Source organism: Pseudoliparis swirei, chromosome 11, assembly GCF_029220125.1.
Source record: "Pseudoliparis swirei isolate HS2019 ecotype Mariana Trench chromosome 11, NWPU_hadal_v1, whole genome shotgun sequence".
Taxonomy (NCBI): Eukaryota; Metazoa; Chordata; class Actinopteri; order Perciformes; family Liparidae; genus Pseudoliparis; species Pseudoliparis swirei.
In genome coordinates, this window is record NC_079398.1 from 15373407 (window position 1) to 15394061 (window position 20655).

The following is a 20655-nucleotide window of genomic DNA, read 5'->3' on the forward strand; positions in this document are numbered from 1 at the left end:
AACACAATGAGGCGACTTCATTAATATAACATTGTGCACATCAAAGTTCTTCATCGAGGGACAAGAGGACAACGTCATATCACAGGGTTGACATGACCATCTACACAACACCAAAACTACAAACTCATCACAAGCTGGAGACACACCTCATTATGACACAAATAGCTGTGATTGGTCGGCTTGTATTTTCTACCAGTATGTAATGTTTGTATGTTGATTGCATGGATACGAGTGGTGCAACGGATCACAAGTTAACGCTCGTCACACGACAGCTCGGCAGGGTTTTTATAAACGTCTCTACTTCTGAGGATTTAGCTAGTTGGTGACCTCTTGTTTACGGAGTGCGTTTCAACAACGTCTGCATTCCTGTTCCTCGGGTCACATCCTGGTCTTCACCATTAAATAAAGTAGTCCAACGTGCTAACAAGGGTTTATATCACATAAGGGAACGTAGTCGCCACCCTCATGTTTACTGAGGGAATCAATCAAGAGAGGAATCATTTATATAGACTTCTATACAACCAGCAGAGTCGCCCTTTGGTGGTCAGGAGAGATAATGCAGCTTCAATACATGAAGCATAGACTTCTATACAACCAGAGGAGTCATCCCCTGGGGGGTCAGGAGAGATAATGCAGCTTAACACATGAAGCATAGACTTCTATACAACCAGAGCAGTCGCACCCTGGTGGCCAGGAGAGAGAATGCAGCTTCAACACACGAAGCACATACTTCTATACAACCAGAGAAGTCACCTCCTGGTGGTCAGCAGGGAGAATGCAGCTTTGTATCGCAGCCTGATTTCTTCCTTCCCTCATAACTGAACACATCAAACCTCTGGATACCTCCAGCAGGTGAGCAGGAGACGTACCTGCTCAGCAATGCGCTTCCACAACCATAATCTCCTTTTAAAATCCTGTTCATTGTTTGTTTCCAGTAGCCATCACAGACCTCGGCTCCTCGTGCACGTAGACTTCATTACTATAATAACTGCTCATTCTTATATATACCAACAACATGCAAACTGTCATTAGAGCAATTGAAGAGCAGAACAAACCATTTCAGTTTCATCCTGAATGTTAAATCTCTGGATGCTTCAGGTCCAAAGAGGTCCAGTAGAGACCAGCAGGCCTGATGTTGAGCCCAGTAATGGCCGCCCAATGCAACAGTAAACCTGCAGGTCCGTCCCGTGTGGGCCCTCTGAGACCACGTGCTCCATTCACGGCGCACGGATTACCTTCTGCGGGCCGGACACGTCGAGCACGTCGACGGAGAGCCGTTAATCCGACCGGTACCGGCTGTTTTCCGTCGTATAAACCCCCATCGGCATCGGGGCTGTTTTCTAACCGAGTGTGGGGGGGAGCATGCGGTGTCCTCGGTCCGTTACGTCATCTCCCGCCCGCGTCGCTACTGCGCAGACTCAGACGCCATCTTGCTGCTGCCACCTGGTTTCAAACCTCGGCCCGGTGGCTTGGGAGGATATTCGGGTCCGTTATCTGCGGGACGGCGTCTCCTGTTGGAGTGGGGGTCCGGACCGGCAGCGCAGTATTTTCACCAACCGGACGAGGACAGGCGCCATGACAGTTTGCTTCCTGACACTCGTTAGGGAACATGCACCAGGAGAACCGAGAGCGTAATACCGGCTCGTGTTCAGTCCGGTTGAGCCAGAGGTCCGGGAAACGGGACGGAACGGAACGCAGCCGGTAGTTTCACCCGCGGAGGAAAATACACGGTGACCCCGGGAGACGCGTTTTCAAAGCAGCGGCCGCCATGAAACCAGGACATGAGCCCGGGTCATGGCGTTCATGGCGCCGGTGCCCCGCTCTGGTGTCAGATACCAGTCTGAGGGTCTAGTCACTAGTGGGACCCCCCCAACGAACAGAGCTACAGACACGATGTTTGCGTAGTGGGGCGTCTGATTGAGTCTTCTACCTGAGTGTTTATTTTATACATCATATTTATCTGCTAACTAATAAAATACTCATCCGCTGACTTCAGGAAAAAGAAACATGGAAGCACATTAATACTTTATTGACAATTAATCTGTTGATCATTAAGAAACTACATTAATGGACACCAGCAGACACTTCCTGGTTCCATTCATGTTAGTCATGTGTTCACATCTTCATGTCTGCATGTGGTCATGTCCTCATGTGGTCATTTCTCCATGTCTTCATATGGTCATGTCCTCACGTGGTCATTTCTCCATGTCTTCATATGGTCGTGTCTTCATGTGGTCATGTCTTCATATGGTTGTGTCTTCATGTGGTCATGTCTCCATATGGTCGTGTCCTCACGTGGTCATTTCTCCATGTCCTCATGTGGTAATGTCTCATGTCATGTCTTCACGTGGTCATTTCTCCATGTGGTCATGTCTTCATATGGTCGTGTCTTCATGTGGTCATATCTTCATATGGTCATGTCCTCACGTGGTCATTTCTCCATGTCTTCATGTCCTCGTGTGGTAATGTCTCATGTTGTCATGTCCTCATGTGGTCATGTCTTCATATGGTCGTGTCTTCACGTGGTCATTTCTCAATGTCTTCATGTGGTCATGTCTCCATGTCTTCATATGGTCGTGTCGTCATGTCTCCATGTGGTCATGTCTTCATATGGTCGTGTCCTCACGTGGTCATGTCTCATGTGGTCGTGTCTCCATGTGGTTGTGTCTCATGTCCTCATGTGGTCATGTCTCCATGTTGTCATGTCTTCATGTCCTGTGGTCATGTCTCCATGTGGTCATGTCTTCATGTCCTGTGGTCATGTCTCCATGTGGTCATATCCTCATGTCTCCATGTGGTCATGTTGTCATGTGGTCATGTCTTCATGTCTCCATGTAGTCATGTCTTCATGTCCTGTGGTCATGTCTCCATGTGGTCATATCCTCATGTGGTCATGTCTTCATGTTATGTCTCATGTGGTCATGTCTCCATGTAGTCATGTCTTCATGTCCTGTGGTTATGTCTCCATGTGGTCATATCCTCATGTAGTCATGTCTTCATGTCCTGTGGTTATGTCTCCATGTGGTCATATCCTCATGTGGTCATGTCTTCATGTCCTGTGGTCATGTCTCCATGTGGTCATGTCCTCATGTCTCCATGTGGTCATATCCTCATGTCTCCATGTGGTCATGTCTTCATGTCCTGTGGTCATGTCTCCATGTGGTCATATCCCCATGTCCTCATGTCTCCATGTGGTTGTGTCTCATGTCCTCATGTGGTCATGTCTCCATGTTGTCATGTCTTCATGTCCTGTGGTCATGTCTCCATGTGGTCGTGTCATGTGGTCGTGTCATGTGGTCATGTCTCCATGTGGTCATGTTGTCATGTGGTCATGTCTTCATGTCCTGTGGTCATGTCTCCATGTGGTCATGTCTTCATGTTATGTCTCATGTGGTCATATACTCATGTCTCCATGTGGTCATGTTGTCATGTGGTCATGTCTTCATGTCCTGTTTTATGTCTCCATGTGGTCATGTCCTCATGTGGTCATGTCTCCATGTGGTCATGTCCTCATGTGTGTGTCTCCATGTCAGCTGACTGAGTTACGTGACATATCCCTTTAAGCTGGGGTCATAGCTGTGGTTAGTCATGAAGATGCTCTGTGTTTACACCAGAGAACTGGAATACATTCAAACACCCAAACACCTGGAAGAGAAGAACACAAGCCCCCAGAACTGATCATTGATCAGCTGTCAACCAGAACACCAGTTAAACACCAGCCCCCAGAACTGATCATTGATCAGCTGTCAACCAGAACACCAGTTAAACACCAGCCCTCAGAACTGATCACTGATCAGCTGTCAATCAAACCGGATCCCTTAAACTCCTGAAGTCCTCCAGAGAACCTTCTGGGGGTCACATGACCTAATGAAGGTCACGTGGTCTTCATCAGTGTGGTCACACACCGTCAGTACACAGAGTACCTTCAGTACACACAGAGTACTACTAGTACACAGAGTACCTTCAGTACACAGTATCGGTGTCTTTAGTTCTGGTCCCTCTCTGACCAGCTGACTGTAGAGGTCCAATCAGGTGAGAGGAGGGCAGTGATTGGTCAGACATTAATGACAAGGTCGTCCTCAGCCTCCGTGGCCCCGCCCCCCTCCTCCTCCTCCTCCTCAGGGGCCTCCGGGGGGCCGATGTACCTGTAGTCCCCCCCGATGGCCAGGGCCACCTCTGACCCCACCATGAGCCAGTCCTTCTCCTGGTCCTCGGCCCGGCGCTGCCAGGAGACGCTCCCCCCCGCCGCCTCCTCCTGCTCCTCCTCCTGCCCCTCCCCACCCTCCTCCAGGTTAACGTAGAGCAGGGCCTCCTTGGCTGGGGGGGTGGGGCCCTGACACAGGGCCTCCAGCTGGGCCACCAGGTGTTGGAAGCTGGGCCGACACTTGGGGACCGGACTCCAGCAGCTGTGCATCAGCTCATAGCTGATGATGTCATCGATATGGTTATTGATTATGATCAAACATTACTATCAATCAACACGTCAGAGGGGTAAATCAGGATTATATATATATATATATATATACACACATATAATATATAAATATATATACACACATATATATTTATGTGTACACATATATATATGTATAAATATATACAATATATATACACACATATATAATATATGTATATATATATATACACACATATATAATATAAATATGTATATAATATATATATTATAAATATACATATATGTAATATAACATATGTGTGTGTGTATGTAGTGTACTCATGTTGTCCCTGAGGTCTGGGGGTCCATATATATATGTGTGTGTATATGATATGTGTGTATATATAGTGTATATGTGGTATACTCACATATTGTCCCATATATCAGTGGCAAGCCGTCAGGACCTTCTAAGCCTTCTCTTAAGGCCTAAACATAATTACAAAGTTAAAGCTATTTTATATTTTTTTTAAATAAAATTTATTTTCTTAATTTGTATTTTCTTATTGCACTATTGTCTTCCTCTGTTGCTGTGCTTCCATCCGGCAGCGCTGCTTCCAGTCTAATTTATTTCAACAGGAGCTTTTATCCAATCAGATGTCAGCTCCACAGTCTCTATGGAAGAAGAGCAGCTCCTCTCAGGCCAAGACAAGCACAGCCTGCTTGAAGTACATGGAGACCTTATCGGTGATTGACATACTCTTCAACCAATCATATCGCTAGTTTGACATACTGAATGTATTTTTTTAGGGCCTTTGGCCTTCTGGAAGCCCAGGAAAGTACATCAGAGTAACCTGCGCTGTGATTGGTTAGTTGGCCCGCATGTAGTTCAATGAAGAGGAAAAACTGGTAAGAAACTGGTAAGAAGTCACCACAGTTTAAGTTTTTTGCTTTTACTTTTAATGGCGGACGGAGGAGAAGCGGGCTTGGTAGCGGATTTAATCTCGAAGACTTTCTCAAGGAGGACGTTTCAGGAAAAGACAGATATTATAACCTACGGCCGCACCACAGCTAGCTAACTTCATTGAGTTGCGTGTTGGCAAAGAGAGGTGGTTGGACTTTAACTTGAAGGGAGTTGGTGAGTGAGCTGCTTGTTGTGTTCTGTAGTAGCGTTGTGTTCTGTTGTCTCTGTTGTTTTTATTATATGGTTGTTTCTGGTTATATTGAGTGTGAGGCGTTTTAGTGCCACGTTCTGTCTGATTGTTTAGTTATAAATGTGGCTGGTTCTTGTACATGTGTTCTTGTCATGGTGTTTATTACGGTGGTGTGGACTAAAAGCGTTGTCCGTTAATGACGCAGCATCCCGTCATGCGTGTGTTTATGTATCTGCACTCTGCGGGTATGTATTTGTAGGTGGTGCACTTCATGTGCTCCTTCACAATAAAAGCCCTGACCGGAACACTGGTGAACTAATTACATTCCATTCCATTCTCCATACCGTTTATTCTCATTAGGGTCGCGGGGCGCTGGAGCCGATCCCAGCTGACATTGGGCGAAGGCAGGGTAAACCCTGGACAGGTCGCCAGTCCATCCAGGGCAACTAATATCTTACATCAGGTTGTTGAGCTGTAGTAAGACGGCATTGAAGGCCTAGGTATAAAATGCACGGCCCGCCACTGACACATATATATATATATTTTTTTTTAAATATATGTGTGTGTATATGATATGTGTGTATATGCGTGTATATATAGTGTATGTGGTGTACTCACATGTCGTCCCTGAGGTCTGGGGGTCTCCTCAGTCTCTCTCCTCTGATCAGGTACTCGTAGACTTCACTGTTCTCCACTCCGGGGTACGGGGTCTGACCTCTAGTCAGGACCTCCCACATGGTGACCCCAAAGGCCCACTGGGGGGGGGGGGGGGCACAGGTTGAGAGTGTGTGTGTGTGTCTTTATATGCGTGTGTGTATATGTGTGTGTGTCTGTATATGTATATATGTCTGTGTGTGTGTGTGTGTGTGTACCACATCACTCATGCTGGTGTACATGTTGTCCACCAGGCTCTCCAGGGCGATCCACTTCACAGGAAGCTTGGAGGCTGAACCCTGACGGTAGTAATCACCACGGTACAGAGTCCTGGACAGCCCGAAGTCTGCCACACACACACACATGGTCTCATCCAGCCTGGGGGGGGGGGAGAGGGAGAGAGAGAGAGGGAGGGAGGGGGTGAGAGAGAGAGAATGAGCGGTAGAGAGAGAGAAACAGAGTTGTATGTATTGTCTCTGTTTGAGCTGTATGTAAATGAGGGGGTGTGGCCTGCCGTAGCTGCCAGCTGATTGGAGGACTCACATGCAGTTCCGGGCCGCCAGGTCTCGGTGGACGATGCTGCGGCTGCTCAGGTACTCCATCCCCCGAGAGATGTCCAGCAGGAAGCGCAGCAGAGGCTGCAGGGACACGTCCTGGGGGACAGAGGGACATGAGGGACAGGTACTGGGGGGACATGCAGGGACAGGTCCTGGGGGGACATGAATGAAGGAGGATTGAAGGAGAAGGATGGAGGAGAAGGATGAAGGAGAAGACTGGAGGAGAAGGATGAAGGAGGAGACTGGAGGAGAAGGATGAAGTCGAAGACTGAAGGACAAGACTTGAGGAGAAGGATGAAGGAGAAGACTGGAGGTGAAGGATGAAGGAGAATACTGGAGAAGAAGGATTAAGGAGAAGACTGAAGGAGAAGGATGGAGGAGAAGGATGAAGAAGATTTGAGAAGAAGGATTAAGAAGAAGACTGAAGGAGAAGGATGAAGACGATTTGAGGAGAAGGATGAAGGATGAAGGAGAAGGAGCTCTCTTACAAACGGACGTTCTCCGAGTCGGGACAGCAGGAGGAAGGTGTGCAGGTCTCCGTGCATCATGAAGGGAAGAACCACCATGGGGACAGGCAGCCGCTGGGCGGGCCGCCGGTGGAGACTCACTCCTATTGGACAGGAAGGCGTGTCACTCAAAGCCCTGACCTTTGACCTCTGGTCATGTGACGGCTCTGCGCGTGTTACCGATGAGCCGGATGACGTTTGGGTGGTGGAAGTCCTTCATGTAGGCCGCCTCCCTCAGGCACTGCTCGATGTCAGCTGAGGACGTGATGTCAGCTACACACACACCACACAGGTTATGTATCCTTAGCCACGGGTCGTTCCGTTTCACTTGTTTCCACCACAGAAGAAGAAGAAGAGGAAGAAGACTCACCTCTCAGCACTTTGACTGCCACCTTCAGGACGGACGAGTCCTCCGTCTTCAGGAAGGCCTCACGCACCGACCCAAACTCACCTGCAGGGGGCAGATCACCTGCTGGTGAGCCAGGAGTGTGTAGTGGTGTGTAGTGTGTGTAGTGGTGTGTAGTTGTGTGTACCTTTCCCTAGCATGTGTCCCAGGGTCAGCAATCTCTCTGGGATCAGAACGTCCTGCAGTTTGTTCTTCAGGTCCTCATTTATACCCAGACTGTCCACTGGACGGACGGACACACACATACGGACACACACAACACACACACACATATATATATAAACACCTGGAGCCACCAGCAGTTACATACAGGGCGCCGTAGTGTTTGCTGTCAACACATCGCTGAAGGACCTGCAGTCCGATAACTATCTGTTCATAGTCTTTAGACTCCTTTAGAGTCTTTAGACTTCTTTCAAGTCTTTCAACTTCTTTAGAGTCTTTAGACTTCTTTAGTCTTTAGACTCCTTTCGATTCTTTAGAGTCTTTATACTTGTTTAGAGTCTTTGAAGCCTAAATAGTCTTGTGGTCCGCTCCTCAGAACTCAAACACAGGTCAAATCCGACGGTGGTTTTCTTGCTCACAGGTGGAGTCCTGCAGCTCGGCACAGTTCCTGTTGAAGGAGCGAGCCGCCGTGAAGGAGACGGAGCTCTCGGCACCCGGAGGCTTGAAGGCCAATCTACAGACAGCAACAGGTCCAGGTTCAGACTGGGGGCCTTGCTGGTTCTACTGAAGACGCCAGTCTTTCACAACCTTATAGTGTCACACTAACTCTCTCTGAGCTGGTTTTCGTACCCAAACTGCGTCTCTTTGTCCCGGCGGTGGGCGGCGGCGGCGATTAGCAGGCCCACCACGGTGGCCCCCAGCAGACCCAGCAGCAGGCCAACCCACATGTGGCTCCGCTGGACCTGGACCTGGACTGCATGAGGACATCGCATTACAGAGTCAGAGGTCACACAAACCGCATGAAACCACCTCGGAGGGACGTAGAGCACCTGAGGCCGGCAGCACCAGCACTGGGGGGCTCCAGGGCCCACAGCCCACCGAGGTGCAGGCCGACACCTTGAAGGAGGTGTTGAAGAACCGCCCTCCTCCTGACAGCTGAGCAGAGTTCTCCTTAAACAGCAGCGGCTCCTGGACGCACAAAGGACATGTTGACTTGAACTTGGTCCAGCTGCACCTCGACCCACATTGGACCAATGAGGACCCTTCACCTGTGGTTCTCCTCCCAGGGTCCACTGCACCTTGTAGGCCAACAGTCGCCCCTGCAGCTCCTCCTCCTGCAGCCCGGCCCAATTCAGAGCCAGCTGATGCTCCGTCAGGTCAAAGGTCAGGTTCCTGGGGGCCACTAAGGGTACTGAGGGATCACAGCGTTACAGGTATGACCCCTACATGACAGGTGTGACGCCTACATGACAGTTATGACCCCTACATGACTGGTATGACCCCTACATGACAGGTATGACCCCTACATGACAGGTATGACCTCTACATGACAGGTATGACCTCTACACAACTGAAGGTTAGAGGTCATGTTCCAGTGAACAGAAGAGAGGGGTCACCTGACTCAGGTGTCTGGAAGTGCAGCCAGGGGCAGAAGGGCGACGCCCCCACCTCGTTCACACAGGAAACCCTGGCGCTGTAGTTGGAGTGGCTCCTCAGACCAGGCAGGACCTGCAGGTGTGGAGGAACCTGGACCTTCTGCTGAGGGAGGTCCCACCTCCGGACCGAACGCCTCGACAGCTGAGGAGGAGGAGGATTACACAAAACTACCATTGTGTGTGTGTGTGTGTGTGTGTGTGTGTGTGTATGTTACCTGGACGTTGCAGGTGGACAGCTCAGAATACCCTGTGAATCCTGGTTTCCATGACAAAGTGACATTGTTGTCGGCCATCTTCACCTGCGGCCTGACCGGCGCCGCCGGCAGCACTGACACAGAGACCCGCCCCCAGAATGGTTATTATCCAATCACAGCCAAGCGCTGGTGACCGGTCACAACAGGTGTGTCAATGTTTGGTTCACATGCGACCTACACACCTGAATGTACTAAAGACGACACCTGTACGAGTAATATAATATAAATATCATATAAAGTAACATAATAAGAATCCCGCTTAGTTTGGCGAGATAGTCTTAAAACATATAAGAAGGCCCTCCGTAATGCCAGAGCAGCCTATTACTCATCAGTTATAGAGAAAAATAAGAACAACCCCAGGTTTGTCTTTAGCACTGTAGCCAGGCTGACAGAGAGTCACAGCTCTGTGGAGCCGAGTATTCCTATAGACCTCAGTGGTAATGACTTTATCAACTTCTTTAATGAAACGATTTTAACTATTAGAGGCAAGATTAATAATCTCTTGCCCTTAACCAGTGCCAATCTGTCCTCAAGTGGAATGGCCTTGGAAACTGCTGTATGCCCTGGTGTATATTTGGATGGCTTTTCTCCCATCAACCGTGACCAATTATCTTCAACGGTTTCTACTTCTAACACGTCTACCTGTCTCTTGGACCCCATCCCGTGATCGAAAACACCACAGCACAAAGACAGCACTGGTGAAAATTACAAATGACCTCCTAATGGCATCAGATAAAGGACTCCTCTCTGTCCTGGTCTTGTTAGACCTTAGTGCTGCGTACGACACTATTGACCAGGCGCGTCTCTAGGATTTGGATATATCCGGGGCTTAGCCAGTGCGAGCGTTGTCGACGGGAGGAGGCGCGGATGTGTCGGCGCGTATCACGGCAGAGCGATGCGCGTTATGGGAGCGGCGGCGCTGGGCTTAGCCCAGAAGAGTGAAGCAGCGAAATGTGTAGACATAGAAACACTCTCAGACAGCAGCTTGCTGTTACGTGCGCCTGCTGCCAGTCTGACTCCGCTGCTTTGGGTGAATGACGTCACGTGCGACCTGGAGGTGTTAACCACTTGTGTACCAAATCTTTTTTTTTTTTGGTTGAAAACATTCGGGGCTAATGAAAAAACATTCGGGGCTTTAGCCCCGGGTTTTTTAGCCTAGGGACGCCACTGCTATTGACCATGACATCCTGTTACAGAGACTGGAACAGTCGATTGGCATTTCAGGCACGGCACTAATTTGGTTTAAATCCTATTTATCAGATCGATCTCAGTTTGTATTTGTAAACGATGACGCCTCGATAACCACCAACGTTAGTCACGTAGTTCCACAAGGTTCTGTGCTTGGACCAATTTCTTTTACCTTATACATGCTTCCTTTGGGCAATATTATCAGGAAACACTCCATAAACTTTCATTGTTATGCAGATGATACTCAATTATATCTATTGATCAAACCAGAAGAGTCCAACCAGCTCAGTAAAATTCAAGCATGTCTGAAAGACATAAAAACATGGATGACCTGCAACTTCTTGATGTTAAACTCAGACTAAACTGAAGTAATTTTACTCGGCCCTAAGCACCTCAGAGATCAATTATCTGGTGATGTGGTTTCTGTAGACGGCATTGCCCTAGCATCCAACACCACTGTAAAGAATCTCGGCGTTATCTTTGATCGGGACTTGTCCTTTAACTCCCACGTGAAGCAAATCTCAAGGACTGCATTCTTTCATCTACGTAATATTTCAAAAATCAGGCACATCTTGTCTCAAAAAGATGCAGAAAAATTGGTTCACGCGTTTGTTACTTCTAGACTGGATTATTGCAACTCCTTATTATCAGGCTGCTCTAATAAGTCTCTTAGGTCCCTCCAGTTGATCCAGAATGCTGCAGCTCGTGTTCTCACTAAGAAAAGAGATCACATCACTCCTGCACTAGCTGCTCTGCACTGGCTCCCTGTAAAATGAAGTATCACTTTTAAAATTCTTCTCTTAACCTACAAAGCCTTGTCTGGTGATGCATCATCATATCTTAAGGAGCTTGTAATACCATATTGCCCCACTAGAGAGCTGCGCTCACTAAATGCGGGGCTACTTCCTAGAGTCTTAAAAAGTAGAATGGGAGCCAGAGCCTTCAGTTATCAAGCTCCTCTTTTATGGAACCAGCTTCCACCTTCAGTCCGGGAGGCAGACACAGTCACCTCGTTTAAGAGTAGACTTAAGACTTTCCTCTTGGACAGAGCATATAGTGAGGGCTGAATCAGGTTCACCTGGTCCAGCCCCTTGATATGCTGCTATAGGCTTACAGGCTGCTGGGGGACGTTTTAGGATGCACTGAGCACCTCTCTCCTCTGTGGATGAATTTTCATCTCTCTATTGCACATTACTAACTCTGCTTCCTCCCCGGAGTCCTTTTGACTTCGTCTCATAGGGTCCATCGGCATAGATCCTATCTGCCTGATGGATCATGGAGGTCTGGATCGTGGAATATTCCTACTACCAACTATGCCATGGCCCTGATGAGACTCCGCCCACTCCTCCTCTCTACCTCCATCTGCCTGATGGATCGTGGAGGTCTCGATCGTGGAATATGCCTACTACCAACTATTCATACACTGTCATATTCAATGTCTGTGTTGTTACTGTGTTTTAATTTGTGTATAGTGATTCCTTCTGTACACATGGCATGTATTACACCTGTCCATCCTGGAGAGGGATCCTCCTCTGTTGCTCTCCTGAAGGTTTCTTCCCTTTTTTTCCCGTGAAGGGTTGTTTGGGAGTTTTTCCTGATCCGATGTGAGGTTTTGGGACAGGGATGTATATAGAGCGTATTCACTCACGTGACCACAACCTTTGGCGACCATGTTGGGGTCCATGTACGGCATTGTTTTGCTTTATTTTATGCCGCTCTTCGTTAGAAATGACCATTATATCCTGAAGGAGACACGGTGTGCCTTGTGATTATGGTACTGTGCCTCATTGTTGGATGTGGGACTGATTCAGAATATGGGTTTATCAGCTCAACAAGACAGGCTATTACTTCAACTTGTCATGCATCTACTTCGGCTTCACTCGGCGTATGAGCGTTAGGACTATTCTGTTGATACATCGGGTTGTGGGCACGTTTCCATTGACACTCGTCAATAATCTTTTTGCTTTTTTCGCCGAGTGAAAATCAATGTTTCACTTGCGCAAAAGGAACTGTGGATGGAAACTTGGGAGGAAGCCATGAACATGGCAACTCCGTCGGGCGATGTCTGCCTTTACTCTGTGATTCATTTCAAGGTAAAATAAAACACTGGCTCCATGGGAACAGCACTCAGCACGGCCAGCCAAACAGTCACTGCTGGTCCTGAAGGAGCTGGAAGCGGCTTCATCCAGACACTCGTCCTGGAGGCGGAGCTGTGCGACTACGGATCATATATGAACCCAGACACGGGGCGCTTGATGTTCCGACATTTGTGGTATTTCCACAACAAGTATAATGCAGAAATAGTTGTTAATGTCCCATGGTCGATAGCGGAAATGAAAACTGTTTTACAGGAATGTGACCGGGCTATGTGCTGGTAACTAGCGAATTAACCACAAAGTGTTGAGCGAGTAAAATCAGGTAAAAAAGCGTTGCGAATATTCAATTCCAACCGCTGAAATCTTTCTTTGGTAATGCAGAAGGACATGAGGTTGCTGGGCTCTCGCATAATCAAACAGCGGACACGATAGGTCAACTTCTTCTGACATTTAATAAGTGGACCCCAAGATGGCGCGATTGAGATGCTGACGTCACGTGAATACGCTCGATATGTACAGATTGTAAAGCACTCCGAGACAAATTCGTAATTTGTGAAAATGGGCTATACAAATACACTGATCTGAATTAAATCCAAATATCATATAAAGTAATATCATATTAAGGTAATATTATATGAATATAATTACCCGTGAAGCAGCAGGTGAACTCACCTTTAATGTGTACTGTTCCGGTTCTAGAGACAGAGATTCCTCTGTTGTTCTTTGCTTCACAGTAAAACTTCACACTGTTGTTCACTCCTGCAGACAGACAGGCAGACAGGCAGACAGACAGACAGAGAAACAGACAGACAGGCAGATACAGGCAGACAGGCAGACAGGCAGGCAGGCAGACAGAGAAACAGACAGACAGACAGAGAAACAGACAGGCAGGCAGAGAAACAGACAGGCAGGCAGGCAGGCAGACAGGCAGGGAGACTTTTACTTCAACACCTCGACCGCCGTGGGTACAAACCTCTTGACCGCCAAGGGTACAAACCTCACTTCGGCAGCATAAGTCGTAACCTGTGGACGAGCGTTGGAGTCGGGATTCATCTAGTCTGAGCTACTAAAGTTGGTTGTGAAGTGGTCTGATCTGAGATTGTGGACGACAATAACAACTGTGTCCAAGAGCCCCTGGAAAATGTGGCCACTTTGGACAGGAAATTAAGGAGTGTGCTGATTAAGAAGGGAATGATGCGCCTCAGAGTTCAGAGAGAGGTCATTCCGTCCAGAGGAAGTGGTTGGACACATCTAATGGAGCCAGAGTCACCAACCCTTTGAAGTAGACTGAAGAATGGCTAACAAAGAACAACGAATCCGGACTCCACGGCAAATTTAAAAGGAGGGATGCTCAGAAAGGCAAACAGGCCTGGAAGCACTGGCTTTTAAAGACTGTGACTGACCACATTGAAGAAAAGGGGCAATAATCAATAATCAATATGATAACATCTGATGCTCTTTACACCAAATTGAAGCTGAACTTAAATAATGTGAAAGTTAAAACTGAAATATTGATCCTGCTGGGTGACCTGATGGTAGTAAGGACAGGGACGGGGGCAGTCACATGACCAGTGGGAGTGGCCTCCAATACATTAATAATAATAATAATTATACAAATAATAACAACAACAACAGTATTCTTTGATTGGATCGCTAAAGTATTTGGAGTTTCAGAGGTGGAGAAACACTGGTTCCTACATTTCCCAAAATGCACCTGGGTGGAGTGTCTCACGAGAGCTTTCTTACCTTGGATGTGGAGGATGGAGGGGGACGGTCTGGGCCCCCCCTCCTGGACCCCCCCCAGCCACCAGAGCACCTCCACGGGCTCGGGGGGGCCAACGGCAGCACAGGTGAGGTTGAAGGGGACGTTGGGGAACGTGGACACGTCCTGAGACTCCTGGACGAAGTGAGGGACACCTGCAGGGTACAGGACCAGGGAGAAGAGCATGCTGGGAAATCTGAACACAGGCAGGAAACTGTTCAGGTGCGTTCAGTCACAGCACACGATGCCTTCAGGGTCCTCACCTTCCACCGTGATCCAGGCTCGTTCAGAGGAGAACACCAAACCGTGGAACTCCACCTCACACCAGTACTGACCCGCATCCTGCTGCTGGACCGACTTCACACTGGAGACCAGAACACACACATCAGAACCTCAACCGGACCAAGACTATGGAACCAACGAGTCTCCATCAGCAGGGTCCCACTGACCCGTAACCACATCCTGTCACAGTGGACCACTATGGTCCACCGTGACCCTACATGGTCCATCATGACCTTACATCAGGGGGGGGGTGCTAGTGAGAGGTGAGTGTGCTCATGCAGACAGCATTTAACGGTGCGCTCTTTTAATGAAGTATCGATACTAAAAATATGCTAAATCACATCGTTTTTAACGTACGGGTACTTTGTTAGTATCGCTACACCGTGCAGCGTGACAGCAGTAGATGTAGCGGACTAACATTCAAGCTAACCTAACTTCCCAAACGCTGTCGACATCTGAACGCTGATTGGCCGAGACTCGACACGTCTCATCAAAGATGTTTTATTGCGAAGAGCACCACTTCACATTTTCTCTGCGTCTCACTGCAATCTCAACGGCAGCGGGCCAGGTGAAAAAAATAATAAATCGGAACGCGTCTCTGATATTGTTCAGGGGGCCGGTCCAAATGTGGAGGCGGGCCGAATCCGGCCCGCTGGCCGTAGTTTGGGGACCACTGCCCTACATGGTCCATCAAGCCCCAACATGGTCCATCATGACCCTACATGGTCCATCAAGCCCCAACATGGTCCATCATGACCCTACATGGTCCATCAAGCCCCAACATGGTCCATCATGACCCTACAAGCCCTGGATCACCAGGGACCTGAAGGCGCTTCTTAACATGAAGAAAGCTGCTTTCAGGTCTGGAGACAGGGATGAGCTGAGGAAAGCCCAGCGCAACCTAAAGGTGAAGCTCAGGGAGGGCAAGGACTCCTACAGGAGGAAGCTGGAGGCCAACTCCAGCTGAACAACACAAGGGAGGTGTGGTCTGGCATGAAGCAGATAACGGGCTTCAAGGTGGGAGGGAGACAGCCAGGGGGCTCCCTGGAGAGGGCCAACGAGCTGAACTGTTTTTTCAATAGGTTCAGTTCACAGCCCTCTCCTGTCTCCTCCACACATCACACCTCCCAAACACCTCCCCCTCTGTCCCCCCTGCTGAGCTGCACATCCACCGAGCCCTCAATAACAATGGGCTCCTCCACCCTCCCCCCTCTCTCTGTGACGACTGACCAGGTGAGAAGACAGCTGGAGAAACTACTCCAGCGCAGAGCTGAAGGTCCTGATGGCATCAGCCCCAGGGTCCTAAAGACCTGCGCCACCCAGCTGTCTGGTGTCCTGCAGCGCCTCTTCAACCTCAGCCTGAGGCTGGGGGAAGTCCCGTGCTGTGGAAGACGCGTGCCTGGTCCCTGTCCCAAAGAAGTCAACACCACCTGGCCGCAACGACTACCGACCGTCGCCTCACCTCCCATGTGATGAAGGTGCTGGAGAGGCTGGTCTTGGCCCACCTCCGCCGCAGGTGAAATCGTCGTTGGACCCTCTGCAATTTGCTTACCAGCCTCATGTGGGAGTGGACGACGCCATCATCTACCTGCTGCAACGAGCTCAGTCGCACCTGGATGGAACCGTGTCTCTGTGAGAGTCACTTTCTTTGACTTCTCCAGTGCATTTAACACCATCCAGCCACTGCTGCTGAGTGAGAAGCTGCGGTGGCCGGTGTGGACGCGTCCACCATCTCCTGGATCACTGACTACCTCACAGGCAGACCACAGTTTGTCAGAATAGGGCGTGTGCTGTCTGGAACGGTGGTCAGTGATGTTGGAGCCCCACAGGGAACTGTTCTGTCTTCCTTCCTCTTCACCCTGTACACCAGTGACTTCCAGTACAACACGGAGTCATGCCATCTGCAGAAGTACTCTGATGATTCTGCAGTGGTCGGGTGTATTAGGGATGGACGGGAGGAGGAGTACAGGGCAGTGGTGAGCGACTTTGTAAAGTGGGCCGATGAGAACCACCTGCGGCTGAACGTGGCCAAGACCAGAGAGATGGTGGTGGACTTCAGGAGGAAGGCGACAGCTCCTACACCTCTGAGTGTCCTGGGAGTGGACGTGGACATGGTGGAGGTACAAGTACCTGGGCGTCTCCATCGACAGCCGACTGAACTGGAAGGCCAACATCAACGCTGTGTACAAGAAGGGATGAGTCGACACTTTTTCCTGAGAAAGCTTCGATCCTTCAACGTGTGCAGCAAGATGCTGGAGTTATTCTACCAGTCGGTTGTGGCCAGTGTGCTGCACTTTGCCATTGTCTGCTGTGGGAGCAGCATCGGAGCCGGTGACACCAGCCGTCTTAACAAACTGGTTAGGAAGGCTGGCTCCATCATCGGCTGCCAGCTGGAGCTCCTGGAACAGGTGGTGGAGAGGAGGACGTTGAAGAAACTGGTGTCCATATTGGACAACCCGGACCACCCTCTCCACCACCTCCTACAGGGACAGAGGAGTACTTTCTCCAAACGTCTCCTCACGCTCCGCTGCCACAAGGACAGATATAGGAGAACATTCCTTCCGACGGCTATGAGGCTCTACAACAGATCACCTCTTGCCAGATCACCTTAACCCTTCTTATATTTTGTGTTTTGTTTTTTTATTCTTGTGTGTTGCTGCTACTGGCTCGACAAATTTCCCCTTGGGGATTAATAAAGTATATATCTATCTATCTATCTATCTACATGGTCCATCATGACCCTACATGGTCCATCAAGCCCCAACATGGTCCATCATGACCCTACATGGTCCATCAAGCCCCAACATGGTCCATCATGACCCTACATGGTCCATCAAGCCCCAACATGGTCCATCATGACCCTACATGGTCCATCAAGCCCCAACATGGTCCATCATGACCCTACATGGTCCATCAAGCCCCAACATGGTCCATCGTGACCCAACATGGTCCATCGTGACCCTACATGGTCCACCATGACCCAAAATGGTCCACCATGACCCACCAGGAGGTGGCGGTTGAAACACTTCTGACTTCACTGTTCAGGAATTTGAGAGTAAAGCCGATTAAGCAGCCGCTGCTCAAACAGATCCGGGGTCAGCCTCTCAGGGAATATTCAATCCTTTAAACAAAGACTGCTGATCCCAAATCAGCCTTCAGAGCTGGTTTTGTTTCCCCAGAGGCCCCGAGAGCTGCTAGACTCCTCGTGGTGGTGGAGTCAGAACTCATGAACTGGACTCAACAATAAACTCTGAATCACTAACATGAAATAGGAAGAGGAGGACGAAGAGGAGGAGGAGAGAGAGAGGAAAAGGGGGGGGAGGAAGAGGAGGAGGGGCGTCTCCATGGAGCAGCAGCTCTGCCTGTATTTACTGTTGATGTTTAACCATCAAACAGAAACACCAGCACCACACTGAGAGATACATACACCTGGTCCCCCAGTGTGCTGGTCTACCTGTGGTAGGTCTCCCAGTGCTGCTCCCCCAGGGTGAGGAACATCTGGTCCGAGCTGTAGAGCTTCTCTCCGTCCTTCACCCAGGAGATGTCGGGCTCCGTGAGGCCCTGCACGGCACAGCCCAGCCGCGCCGCGTTGCCCTGAGTCAGCGTCTGATTGGCCGGGTGCTTCGTGAAGGAGACGCCTGCTGGAGGGACGGAGGTCACGAGGTCATGAGAGGTCACAAGGTCAAACATTGAACATTATATGATTGTTGCTGCTGTGCAACAGAAAGGTTCAGTTAGTTTTGAGATGTTATTTCTTTTATAAACTGAATGAACTTCATCTCCTAACAATAAATAATATCCAGCGTAAAACCATCAGAAGTCACGTGTCCTCGGTGCAGTGCATTGTGGGAAAGTGGCTTCCATCAACGACTCAACTGAGTTAGCCTGAAATCACAGAGATGAATCATCTAGAAGGATGCAGCGGCTCAGAGAGTGTGTGTCTGTGTGAGTGTCTGTAAGTGTGTGTGTGTGTCTGTGTGTTTTTCTGTAAGTGTGTGTATGTGTGTGTGTGTGTGTGTCTGTAAGTGTGTGCGTGTGTGTGTGGACACAAAGACCCTCTCACAGTTTCATAACACTGGCTATTTGTTCCTTGATTGTAAGATTTGTTGTTATTTTTTGGGTGACCTTCTTGTGACCTTAGACCCGCAGCTGATTCATGGTGCAGAAGAAGTCAGTGTGAGTCATGACCCCTACTGGACGAACTCTTTCAGCTCGGTTCTACACAACATCACCACTAACTCCCTAACCTTAACCCACTAGACCCCTAACTCTAGCCTCCTAGCCCTAACCCACTTGAACCCTAACTCTAGCCTCCTAGCCCTAACCCACTTGAACCCTAACTCTAGCCTCCTAACCCCCTAGCCCTAACCCACTTGAACCCTAACCCACTAGAACCCTAACTCTAGCCTCCTAGACCCGTAACCCTGAACCACTAGCCCCCTAACCCTTGAACCCCCTAGCCCTAACCACTAGCCCCCTAGTCCTAACCCTCTAACCCCCTTGTCCTAACCTCTAACCCCCTAGTCCTAACCTCTAACCCCCTAGCCCTAACCACTAGCCCCCTCGTCCTAACCTCTAACCCCCTAGTCCTAACCCTCTAACCCCCTTGTCCTAACCCTCTAACCCCCTCGTCATAACCTCTAACCCCCTAGTCCTAACCCTCTAACCCCCTAGCCCTAACCACTAGCCCCCTCGTCCTAACCTCTAACCCCCTAGTCCTAACCCTCTAACCCCCTTGTCCTAACCTCTAACCCCCTAGTCCTAACCTCTAACCCCCTAGCCCTAACCACTAGCCCCCTCGTCATAACCTCTAACCCCCTAGTCCTAACCCTCTAACCCCCTAACCCCCTTGTCCTAACCTCTAACCCCCTAGTCCTAACCCTCTAACCCCCTAACCCCCTTGTCCTAACCTCTAACCCCCTAGTCCTAACCTCTAACCCCCTAGTCCTAACCTCTAACCCCCTAGTCCTAACCTCTAACCCCCCTAGTCCTAACCCTCTAACCCCCTAGTCCTAACCTCTAACCCCCCTAGTCCTAACCTCTAACCCCCCTAGTCCTAACCCTCTAACCCCCTAGTCCTAACCCTCTAACCCCCTAGTCCTAACCTCTAACCCCCCTAGTCCTAACCCTCTAACCCTAACCCCTAGCCCCTAACCCCTCGGGTCCCTCTGCAGGTTCTCCGAGATGTGGATCAGTTCTAGTCTCCGGGGCTCGAACCTGTGGTCCGGGACCAGACCCGGACCGCCGTGGTTCCTCTGCTCGTAGCTCTCACCGTGTCCGCCGGTCCCGTCCGGACTCAGTAGAACCAGGAGCATCCACAGAACCAGCTTCATCTTCTCATCGTGTTAAACCGGGTTAACCCGGCCCGGCCCGGCTCGGCTCGGCTCCCCGTCCCCGGTGCTCGGTCTCCAGTGCTCGTGTGTCGGCCGCCGGTCGCAGGAGGTGCCGCTGAGTTCACGGAGCAGCAAAACAAAGTAAACTGACGAGAAGCTTCCGGAAGTAGAAACAAGTTGTTCTCAAAAACATCTTGAGGAGTCAAGCAGCACGTGCTGAGCGCCACACCGGAAACCAGACCTTCAAAATAAAATACAGGAGACAAACCGGAAAGTCGTCTTTTAACAATTGGTTTTAATCTTTTACAGACGTTTTTATATTGTATTTGTTTATTTTCTTATTATACTGTGTTTATAAATATATAAAATATAAATACATACTGGACCTCAGCCTGGGCCTTGATCCCCAAGGTGTGTGTGTGTGTGTGTGTGTGTGTGTGTGTGCCTAAAGTACTTCCCCAGTAATACTATT

At 49.5% G+C, this 20655-nt stretch overlaps 2 protein-coding genes across 9 annotated transcripts in view; both read right to left on the reverse strand.

The window, feature by feature from the left end:
* mgaa (MAX dimerization protein MGA a) overlaps positions 1-1305 on the reverse strand; it is a 29211-nt gene extending 27906 nt beyond the window's left edge. For 2 of the 4 annotated variants that reach the window (XM_056425572.1, XM_056425571.1), the window contains exon 1: positions 1056-1181. The gene's annotated coding sequence lies outside the window, so the exon portion shown is untranslated. Of the gene's footprint in view, positions 1-1055; positions 1182-1235 lie in introns of those variants that run through there. The other 2 variants (XM_056425570.1, XM_056425569.1) reach the window with 2 other exon arrangements.
* Positions 1306-2013: 708 nt separating this feature from the next.
* Positions 2014-20384, reverse strand: tyro3 (TYRO3 protein tyrosine kinase). Of its 5 annotated transcripts, XR_008833110.1 has the most exons (21): positions 20123-20383; positions 18305-18491; positions 14832-14932; positions 14553-14723; positions 13479-13565; positions 9484-9596; positions 9230-9410; positions 8882-9024; positions 8663-8801; positions 8463-8586; positions 8252-8346; positions 7798-7893; positions 7635-7715; positions 7445-7537; positions 7247-7368; positions 6745-6854; positions 6420-6579; positions 6166-6302; positions 5892-6019; positions 4825-5068; positions 4334-4424 (listed from the first exon to the last, which is right to left on the reverse strand). XR_008833110.1 is itself a non-coding variant. In XM_056425574.1 (19 exons), exons 1-19 carry the CDS (start codon positions 20181-20183, stop codon positions 4055-4057), a joined length of 2568 nt encoding a protein of 855 aa, XP_056281549.1. In that variant the 5' UTR covers positions 20184-20384; the 3' UTR covers positions 2014-4054. The 5 variants fall into 5 exon arrangements, 3 of the variants coding, with proteins under 3 accessions (XP_056281549.1, XP_056281548.1, XP_056281550.1); XR_008833109.1 differs by lacking the exon at positions 5892-6019; XM_056425574.1 differs by lacking the exons at positions 4825-5068; positions 5892-6019 and having other exon boundaries at positions 2014-4424; positions 18305-18488; positions 20123-20384.
* Between the last annotated feature and the right edge of the window lie 271 nt (positions 20385-20655).